Raw genomic sequence first — 11,446 nt, forward strand, 5'->3', positions numbered from 1 at the left:
GGGGTTGTGGTGGGCAAGAGGGAGAGAATTTGGGACTAAATTTAAAAAAATGATTTTTAAAATGTTTACATGTAATTGGGAAATATTTAACAAAATAATTTTTTAAAGTAATATACTGATTGTTCCTTGGTGTGTGCTGATATGTTTGGCTATGTGTATTAACTATTTATGAGAACTTAAGTATCTTAGTACATTTTTTACAGTTAATTCCATTTTATTTATTAGTAGACTTACCTATTATAATATAAAGAACTTACGAAAGTCAAAGGTCTTTTTGTGAGTACTAGTGGAAAGAGGTAGAGGGGTCAATGATCTTTACAACTACATAGGAGAACTTAAGTTTTGTATTGTGACTTCGTGTATTGTTGCTGAATTGTGTTATTCTGCAACACTTGGTTGGAGAGTCCATTTTATACTCATTGCTAAACACAATAGTTGTAGAAGTATTTCCACTATAAATGAAGGACAATTAGAAAGACTATACCTGGATTTTAAATACATTATTTTATTATTCTAAAATAATGTTATAGCTAGAATATTTAAGTGTAATTATTATAGAGGGATATAGTCACAAAGAATTGAGTAAGGGAAATATACTTTGGTAAAAGACAAAAAAGGTTGTGGTAGCAGTTAATGAAATAAATAAAATAACTCGTTAAGCCATAAAAATTACTATAAAAGATAATTATATTTTATTTAATATTTAAATTACCTTTTATCATAGTTCATCTGGCTAATTATAGTGCCACTACAAATACAGATTAATTTGCATACTTAGAATGTATTATCTATTTACCTCTAGAGGGAACTTTTTTTTCAAATATTTGTTAGAACTTCCTTGATAGCACAGAAAAAATGCATTATAATCTTATTATAATAAGTTTTAGATAGAAGGAATAAGATACATTCTATATCAAAATTGACTGGCATATTACCAGTGTTATTTAACCATAAAATTGACTGATGATCAAATAGATGTTTGAGGTATTTTTTGTTTCATTTTATTAATATTTTTACTGGTAACTATCTCTTTATAATTTTATTTACAATAGTTTCTCTTTTAAAATGCATTTACAGCATTTCTCAAATTATACCTATTTATTATTTTCTATAGAAAGCACTTTTTATTCCTATAATTTTAAAATAATACTCAGAGGGGAAATTTAGTAAGAGATTATTTCTTAATAATTTAAGACTCTTATTTCCTGTCTTTTTATGTGAATACTTTATTGTAATAATATTATATTGATTCTGTTCTTATAATAAATTCAAATTTAATAAGTAGCATTTAAAAAAATCTTTATTCCTGCATTTAATTGGTTTAAGTCTCTGAAATTTTTTAAAGGTATCAAAAATATAATATGAATAGGGAATAAAAAAGACTTGCAAATTTTTTCATGTAAGAGTACTTTGTAATTTTACTTTTCAAAATTTCTTATAGGATACAACATCTATTGAAAAGATGTCAAATTGTTGTGAAGAAATGTGAGTATAAAAGTTTATATCTTTAAAAATTTAAAGGACTAGCAGTTTGAAATTGTGCACGTGGAAATAGAAATGACAGCTTTTTCTTGCTGCCCTGCCTGTGGTCTGAGCTAGAGAAGCATATCTCTAACTCTCCAGTTGTGATATTTTTAATACAGAGTAAATACTGATGATTTTTGTTCTTTATCTAACCAAAGTAAGCTAAATTATTTTATCCCCAAAGTACATCAAAAGACAGTTGCTACTGTGTTGTTGACATGCATTCTGTTAATCGTGAGATTCTCCTCTGCTTCAAAAGTTGCCCTCGGTTGATTGACGACCCAGATACAATATCTGGTATCCAGAGTTAAGTCTCAGCTGCATGCCATAATGAAAGAAAAGCTGTATTTGTGATGCTGGGACACAATTCATCAGAGTCCAGTAATGGATCCCCAGCCAACCTGCATTGTTTTAGCTGACTGAAGTGCACCATGGGAGTGCTGTCTTTCACTAATAATGCTGTCTTCTGTAGATCGAGGCCCCGAAAGCCATGGCAGCAGACCTTCTCAGAAGTTTTTGGCACTCGTTGGAAGATCCTGTGGTTCATTCCTTTCAGGCAGAGGCAACCACTGAGAGTTCCCTACCACTTTGCCAATCACGTCTAAACAGATGGATGGTGGGCACAGATGGGTCCTCCATGCTGGAAATGCGTTACAGGTTTTATGATAATAGAACTATGACAGTCTTCAAGTCAATTAAAATCCACCCACCAATCTTAGGCATCATAATGTGCCCCAGGCTTTATTTTAATAGTGATCTTGATCCTGTTGTGGGACTGATACAAGATCTATATTTAAGTTTTAAAGCGTGTTTACTTTCAAATTAGCTTTCCACAGGGATTTCTTTAAACTCATTTGTTGTTAAACTCAAAAGGTAAAGATTGAGATGAACTAATTGTACACAGTTGCTTTTCATAACTTTATTTTGTGTAAAATTACAGATGTTTTACTTAAATTCTGCATTTTCAAATGGTATAACCAGATCTGAACTTCTTCAGGGTTATTTTCTTTTTAAACAGACCTTCTATGCAGATTTTCTTTTCTAATATAATTGTAAATCTTTAATGCCTTCTTTTTCTTTATACTGCATGCTATTAACCATACAGAATAGCACTGAAAACAGGCAGTGTATTTTATAAGAAGCAAATTTCTTTCTAATGGTCTCCTCCATATTTTTCCTACTACCTTCCCAAAAAAAGTCTTTTAAAGGAAAGACTTAAAATTCTCATCTTTTAAGCAGAACATTTCAAGAAAAGAAAAAAAAAGACCAACACGCACATTTTTACTACTGAGATTGTCACTCTTGTGTTGATAAGATGTTTAGGGTAAAGATTCAAAGGAAATATGTGACTACTAGGCATATTTTCCTATTTTCCACTGAGATTTATTTTGTTTATTTGTTTCTTGTAATTTACAATAATTTCATTTTCTACCTTTTCTCACATTAGGATTCATACATTTGAAAATGTCCATTTAATTTTAATATATAATATATAGTATATAGAGGAATATATGTGTGCAAAAATAGATTCTAACTTTTATCTTCTAATAGAACTAGAATTGCTTTTTGAGTGTTTATATTTAAGAATATTGACCAGTGAAATAATTTTAAGGCATTCTTTTCCATACTTACTGTTGTTACAGATAAGTGACCAGTTTCTGGCTGTCACTAAACAAAATTGAAATTGTTTTAATTGGCTAACTGAATTAAGGCTTAAATATTATTTTGTGGTTATTGGGGTCCCATTTTATTGGAAATGGTTACTGTTAAGAGATGACCTTAAGATCGTTAGGGAAATTTAATTGTTTGAAACTTATATTAGCCTTTTTGATTTTAGCAAACTAAAATATGGTCGTAATTATAGTATATTTGGAAAACAGAGAATACGTGGGTAAATAGGTTGTATATTTTGAGGAGTACATCTGTTTTATTATAGCATTCAGAACTTTAAAAAAAAATCACATCATTTTACTTATGTAGTAGACTGGAGGGTTCTGGCATTTTTCACCTGTTTACCTTTTAATATGCTAGTTTTTGCTTTCTCTTATCTTGCTCTTCAGGCAGGCACATCTGGGAAATCATGAAACAGAAATTTGGCATAGCCTGGAAATTTTATTATAGACATTGTTTTGAGATATTGTACATAGCCTTTAAAAATATTCAGTAGTTATAGAGTAAGAGCCCAAGAAATATTGGCACCATGTTTTCATGGTCTGAATATAGTGCTTTAAAAAAAAACTTAAATATTTAATAGCAGCAAGTGAAGGTATTTATTGTTGCTGACAGGGTACATAGTTTAATATAAAAAATAATCTTGTTGTTCCTGGCCAAGTGCTAAGATATCACCTACAAGACCTATTTAAATGAAGAATTCATGTGAAACCAGGCAAATAATCAGAATTCTCTATATCCTATATACTAAACAGATATTACCTGATTGATAATTGGATTCTTGGAGATATGAAGCCAGTTCTAGCCAATGCATAAATATCAGTAGAACAGGTCTTTGTAAGCCAGAACTATAAGGAAGCAATAGGTCCTCTTGGAGAGCTCACAGATATAGGAAGTAGATTATGTTTTTACTTTGTACACTGCAGGGAGCCACCCAAGAGGATTCTTAGGACAGAGCTACCGTTCCTACTTCTAAATTAAAGTGAAGAAGCCAAAGCATCACTCCCTTCTGAAAGGACAAGGGCTTGGGCTGATTGGGTTTGGGGCCCCGGGGTAGAGGAGGTAAGCATTACTTACATTGTGTTCTAGAATAGAATGGAAAGTGCAAAATGGGAGACCTCTCACTCTTTCCTCTTTCTTTCATGTTCTTTCATCTATGTAACTACACTACCCTGGCCATAATACTATCTCTGCCAGATCCATGGAACACAAGCCCAAGGACCAGGCAAGGGATTATATTATTTATTTCAGTGGCAGATATATTACATATCAATATATATGTATATGCATACATATATACACATAAAGAATATATGTGAATACTATAGTTTTCAACATTCCCAAATTATCCAATTAGCACACATTTATCCTGTGATTCTTGATAGTCATCTATAAGAGAAAATAATTTGAACAGTCTCCAAGGTAGAGCACAAACTCTGATGTTCCCTATGCGCCCTCTTTTGGCTAACTGATGAAATTAAACTTATTGACAAGACATTGGGGCTTTTGCTTTGGTTGTGACAGCTAAGGAACCAAACCTTTTCAGTGATGGAAAACTGAATTTTAACAAAAGTATATAAAGAAAACAGTCTTTTGTTGAATGTGTGTATCTCTGTATATGTCAGTTCCAGTTCATGAGTTACTGTCTCACTTAAATCTATTTTATATTATTATTTAGTAATTTTTCATTATAAAATTTCAGTTAATATTACATGGGCACAATCATGATTTTTCTTTTTGAGCTATGTACATTATTGAGAATTTCTTAATTCTCAAGAATTAGAGTTTTATTTGACTAAACATCACTAATACATGGATAATCTATTCATTAATTTTTTTTGGATAAATCTGTTTGAGGTAGTTAAAGAGGAATAATGACACTTGCAGTTAAATCAACAAGCATGGGCATTCAGTGCTTTAAAAACATTTAAAGGGTGATTTATATCTCTTTTTGAAAGTCTGCATTTCTAATAAGAGTTTATTCTGTTTTTCATTTTTGTCTTTTCATTGAGCATCTAAATAATTTTAATACCTTTATCTTTAATATTCAATTTATTTATTATAAGCTTTATATAAATATTGAAAAAATAAATATGTTGAGAACTGGAAAAGAATTGCTGACAGTGGAAAAGATATGATGCTACTAGTATTATGGCTGATAGACTCTGCATGTTGCATAAAAGTAATTCTTTAGAAATACCTCATTTTTTTTATTAAATAGAATTCTTAATAGGTGGTACTAGCCCCAGGAAAGTCATTGGGGTTGTTGAAAATAAAGTTCTTACCTTTTTCCAGTGTTCTAAAAATTGGAAACTACACCTCCTGAGTAACAAAACTTATCTTTGTTTTTACTTGCAAACAGATTTAATTATGTAAGATATAGTACTTAGCTTAGCATTTACGTATGTATATGGCACTTCACTGAAGTACTCAGTGTTACAGCCCAAATTTAGTTTAACAATACTAGTGAATCAATATTCTGTTATGAGAAATCTATTATTCTGCTTAAGAATTATGTGGAAAAAATTATTTTGGTAGACAAAGAATTTTAGATTTCAGTTAAATCTTTAATCTTTATTTTTCTGGAGAAATCACAATTTACTTTTAAAAATAACAAATATTGAATAAGAACAGGATTCCGATATTCTTAGCTTAGTAAGTTCTTTTCTGGCAGAATTAAATTTATTGCTTTTAAAATGCCATGTCAATGATGACTTTAGTGATGACATGTTAATTAGAACTTATATTTATTAAACTTTTCCAAGTCACTTTTTATGCAAATTACTAGTTTTCAAAAGCTGTGTATTTGTTGACTCCATTATTTCTGAATACTGATCATAAGCTTTTGTCTGACTACCCTCCCAGGCAGAAAGAAAAAACTACTTTAATTAATGGCAGTATAAACAGATTTTAGGTTATTCCATTGCTTTTCCTGTATGGGTGTTAAAATTTTACTCTGTTATCAATGATTAAAAATATATGCTGTAACAGAGGATAATAGGGCACTTATTTATACTGCATTAATATAAATTAGCAAAATTACTGATTTCTCTGGGATTTTTTTTCTTCTTTTTCTTTGCTTTCTCTGTATTTCCTGCGTGACCAGATTACCAGAGTCACTTTATTAAGTCATAGTTTGTGTAGGTTTTAAACATTTGTTTGAGAATAGATATATAAATTAGAATTTACTTAGAATTTTAATACTTAGGACCATCACATAAAACACACTGGCAGACACATCATTTGTTTACAATTAGATTTTTGCCTGACTTTCTGTGAGCTTTCTATTATTTGTGTATAAAATATTGGCACTTTGAAAAATGATACCTTAAGTATTAGCAGGTTGTACAGATGTTATGTTTTTTACTTTTTGGTATCCTTTAGCCATTTAGCTAATAATAATGTGCATACTTTTTAAAGGCTTATTTTGTTCTGTTGAATTCCAGAGTCCATCTCCAATTTGTTGAATTGTATTCTCTTCTAATTAGTCATCTTCAGAACGCCACCAAGGTGTTCTATAGTAATAGCTGAGAAGGGAGCAGAATTAACTTTCCATTGTGAACCATTGTGATCATTAATTAATTGCACTACATACCTCACGCAATATTGGCATTTCTGCTTCGGCTGTTTAGCATAGTTCTGCCTGGAAAGGGCCTGTTTCCTCAGACTTCTGCCTTTTATCTTCCTCTAGAAAACAAATGCATTTTGACATTTAAGGCGCAAATGTATTACTTTTATCTGGTCTTGAGATGTTGTAATTAAGTGAGCTAACAGTTATCTGTGCTAATTTGGATCAGGAATGGCACTGATATAAGTGAACAGAATACTTCAGTCATTTTAGCAGTCTCAACTGCCTGTTCCATCAGGTCTTTTACCATTATTGTGAACAAGTGACAATGTTTCATGACTTCTTTCTGTACCTCCCCACCACAAAGAGAGGAAGAACTAATGAGTAATGAACATTCTGCCCCAAAGGAGGGGTAGCAGGTTTGGAGGGATCAGCAATAAGGAAGAGCAAAAGTTTATGCCATTAATAATTGGCTTCTTAGTAACAGACTTGTCTGTACTGTTTTCTCTCTCACCAGAGAATTTAGTAATTTTACTCACTATGGAATCCCTTTCAGTTATACTTCTGCAACATACTAAAATTAGGAATTACCAAGCCAAATATATATATATATATATATATATATATATATTTACATATTTTTTTGCCACTGCATGGTACTTCAGTAATGTATTCAAGAAAAAGGCCTTCCACTAGTGCTTTTTCATCACTGAGCTGGATTGACTTGCTGCTGATAGCTACTTGACTGTCAAAGTTCTTATTGCATGTGAACTGTTTCATTATGGTTAAGATTTTAATCTGAGAAATTTCTGTTGTTGTTTCTGTCCAGCTGGATCAGATATCTTTTAGAAATTGTTTTACACTAGACTGTATATTGTAGTGATGTGTTTCTTAACATGAGTTCTGAAGAATAAAAATAATGTGAATTTTCAAACTATTTTAACAGAAGAATTTAATAGCTTTCACAAAGTTAGATTGGGAACAGTGAGACTGTTTCCCAAATGTGAGGGGTCCAGCTTACATCTCATTTAGATACTTTTTCTGATCATTCTAATGAACTCAACAAAAAGCCCTTGTCTCTTGTTCTGGCAGAGGTAGAGTCACTGGTTTAGAAACGTGTAGTGATTATTGCTTACATATTTTTCCCTGATACTCAATACCTCAAAATCCCTATTCCCTTTGGGTATGTCGTAGTTAAGTTGTAAGAAGTCAAGGCTGTGGTTATGAGAATTACTGAACATACTGGGAGAGGCTTGATTTATTGGTAATTTTATACAAATTAACATATGGAAAATAACATGTTTTTCTGTCTTGGTTTACTCTGAATAAATGCAGGGTTTTGTTTGTAGATTTGTAAAGTGAAGTCAAAGCATACTTCTGAATCCCAAGCATTATATATTTGCCAATATGCTTTGTGTATTATTTTCACCTGGTGGTACTCAAAGTCATTGTGTTCCAACCTCAACCACTAAGAGAGATCCTGGTGCTACTTGCTTAGTATTGTGCATCTAATTATTCTAGCTCCTGCACCAAAGAGTTGAAATGTTATGTTGTTATAGAATGAAAGATTTTTCTCCCATATGAAATGATTAAAAATATGTGTTTAATTTTATAAAATTGAATTTAACGTCAGATCAGTTTCTATTAACAGATCCTAATTTATACTCATTGTTGCATTGGCATAATAAATTTTAAATCTCTCTTCTTTGGATATTTTTCCCCAATTAGAGCTGATAGTGATATATGTTTTTGAATTTAATTTGATTATTCTAATGTAAATTTACTACCTTACAAAGTAATTTAACAAACTGCTTTTAAAATAGTAGAAGCTTTTCATAAGAGTTGTACTTTGCTTTTGTGTATATGAAAAGCTTCATTTTTATTAAAAGAACCATATACACTAATAGACCTCTATTAAATTATGCTGGAACAGTCTTGTGTCATCCAAAGTTTTTGCTACCCATAGTTGAAGGTCACTTTGAAATGGTAACATTTGCCTTGCTTTTAAGGACAAAAATGAACTTATACTCTTTAAAATAAAACTTATATAAGGACAAAAATGAACTCTTTTAAAAAAAAAAGGCTCATGTTTTCCTTAGAGGTACCCAGGATGTGTACCTTGAGCTAAAATAAATACGGAATGTGAAAATTCATTTTTACACAGGATATAAATTTGGGAATGGTTATTTACTATACAGATGGATTTACAGTGGAGTTGTTAGTGCACATTCCCTTAGTGTAGTGCTTTCCAGCTGGTGTTCTCCCTGGCCTTGCTATGTGAAAAAGGAGTTCTATGGAGAAAAAAATAGCAGGGTCACTGAAGCTGCAGCTCGTTGACCACCGTGTCCCTGAAAAAGGGGCAGAGCCATGGGTAAAGATGGAGGACAAAATCCTTGGCTAGGAGCTCACAGTAGTCTGAGAGAGTCTTTACTAACTTGAAAGGGAATGGGGTTATGTGTGAGCCACGGTCCAGAGATCTCTAGTATTCTATCTACTTCAGCGTACTTCAGGTATCAATATCAAAGTGGCAACCTATGCTCCATAACAGTGTTCCCAGCATGACTGAATCCCATTTTCTTCATCCACCCCCACCCCCAAGACTGTAGTGCCCAACATTTATTATTTCTGTATGAAAGGTTTCTGGGGCCAAATTATTTTAGAAAACAAAACCTTCATGTACTGAAAGATATGATTCTTTTCTTTTTTTTTTTTTTTTGCTTTTTGGAGGGCAGTTGGGGTTAATTGACTTGCCCAAGGCCACACGGCTAGGTGTGTGTGTGTGTGTGTGTGTGTGTGTGTGTGTGTGTGTGTGTGTGTAAGTGTCTGAGGCCGAATTTGAACTCAGGTCCTCCTGACTCCAGGGCCGGTGCTCTATTCACTGCGCCACCTAGCCGCCAAAGATATGATTCATTTTACAAGAATTAGATGATACATAAACTTCTGGAACACATTTATAGCATAAAAAGAGATTAAATTAAACGAACATGGCATTCTTTACTCTTCATTCAGAATGCCATTACTTGAATTGTGTGAGTGCCCACTTTTTATAACATTATTCCCTTTATTTTCTCCCCCTCCCCATTTTCTTCATACAACCAGTCTCTTAAAAATTTCAGCTGAAATGCTGTCATTCAGAGAAGTTTATCAGTGTTTATATTAATAAACTAGACAATCAAATTTAAAATAATGTTTTACATTGTTCTTGGTTAAAATTAATTTTTGCTAAAGATAGGTATAGTATGTGGTATTGCCATGATTTCCCCAGATACCTACATGGAAAAAAAATCTAGTCTTGGATTGGAAATACAAATGGAACCTGTGAATTAGAATCATTTTAATAGAATCTTTGATGCCCAGATGCATGCAGCAAAAATTTAGGACAAAGTAAAAGCCAGCAAAGTCTCCAGGTTACAACATGATGTAGACTGTGGTGCCACTATGTTAATTCCAAGCCAGGTGATTTATTTCTGAATTGTCTGATCTGCCCTGGGTGAGTGTGATGATTTGGGCTAATGTTGAGCAGTGCAGCAGAAATTACCCCATAATCTATGAGAGGGAAAAGTATATTCCCAGACTTTAGCAAGGGCAGGTTAAATCAGCAGAGGGATACGGTAGGACACCGTAACAGAGGTACTGTGACTCATGGGCAGAAGTCACTTAAGGCATGAGGAGCAGGGTCTCTGTCATGGGGCAGAGTAGATGGGCCAGTTTATTTGACCATGCCTTATGCCTCTAGAATTTGTCCTTTCTTTCTAAATCCTTAATGCTCCCTCCATGCCAGTCAAATATGACTGGGAGTTTTTAGTGATAAGGCCAAATCTGTGCTACTCTGAGATACATAAAATGTGTATCCACTCATTGTGTGTGCATATTTGGCATGTATTCCTGAGACCGTGTTTTAACCTTTTCTATTCTCTAAGTGTCATGCAAAAGTCCAGTTCCTAAAATCCCTAAAAAATAATTTACCAGTCTTGTATAAAACATTTTGTAATACATTTGATTGTAAATTTGTGTATTGTTTTACTGCTTTGTTGTTGCTACTATAACATGACTGTTATCATAGGGCATTGTATAACAAAAATCTGTGCTGGCAGTTACTTATAATGTTGATGCTTAACAAGGGAGAGACATGATCAGAGACTGAGAAGTAGGGAAAGGTTGAAGAGAGGAAGGAATATGGATGAATCTACCTGGAACTTACTTGTTTAAATAAGCAATCTGCACTGGTTCTTTAAATGAAAAAGCAAAATATGTATCTACCTTATGAAAAATGATTTTTGTATTTTGTTTTTGTTTTATTCATGTAATATTTCTATTTTTCTTTACAGATTATTTTAATTTAAATTGTGGAATTTTTACTTCTATTGAAATGTATTATGTATTGTATTTTTAGAAATATTATTTTTAAATAAATATTTTTAAAAACAAAAGTTGCAGGTTTTTTTTCCCCCACGCTACCATTTATTTAAATCAGTCTATAGTCTACATTGTAGTGCTGAATGTCTGATGTTTGCCATTTACTTCTTATACCCATGGCACTGCCTTCTGAGGGTAATTATCATTAACCAGGAGGCTTAGAATGCTGTTGGATCCATGAGCCATTAATAATACCATTAGCTCTGTGGGGAAATAATTTCTGAAAAAAATACTTACCCAGCCCCAAATTGGGAACTGTAGTAGGTC

General features: G+C 32.5%; 1 protein-coding gene across 8 annotated transcripts in view; it reads left to right on the plus strand.

Annotated features, from left to right (window-relative positions):
* Positions 1-11,193, plus strand: part of ZDHHC21 (zinc finger DHHC-type palmitoyltransferase 21) — a 66,381-nt gene extending 55,188 nt beyond the window's left edge. For all 8 annotated transcript variants that reach the window (XM_069090696.1, XM_069090697.1, XM_069090694.1 and 5 more), the window contains 2 exons: positions 1,442-1,485; positions 1,997-11,193. In XM_069090696.1, coding sequence (XP_068946797.1) covers positions 1,442-1,485; positions 1,997-2,129 — 177 coding nt within the window. In that variant the 3' untranslated portion in view covers positions 2,130-11,193. The remainder of the gene's footprint in view (positions 1-1,441; positions 1,486-1,996) is intronic.
* Positions 11,194-11,446: the final 253 nt, after the last annotated feature.

The sequence above is a fragment of the Petaurus breviceps genome, unplaced genomic scaffold (genome assembly GCF_028583685.1).
Source record: "Petaurus breviceps papuanus isolate PSGF00001 unplaced genomic scaffold, PetGlider_PUasm1.0 187, whole genome shotgun sequence".
Lineage (NCBI taxonomy): Eukaryota > Metazoa > Chordata > Mammalia > Diprotodontia > Petauridae > Petaurus > Petaurus breviceps.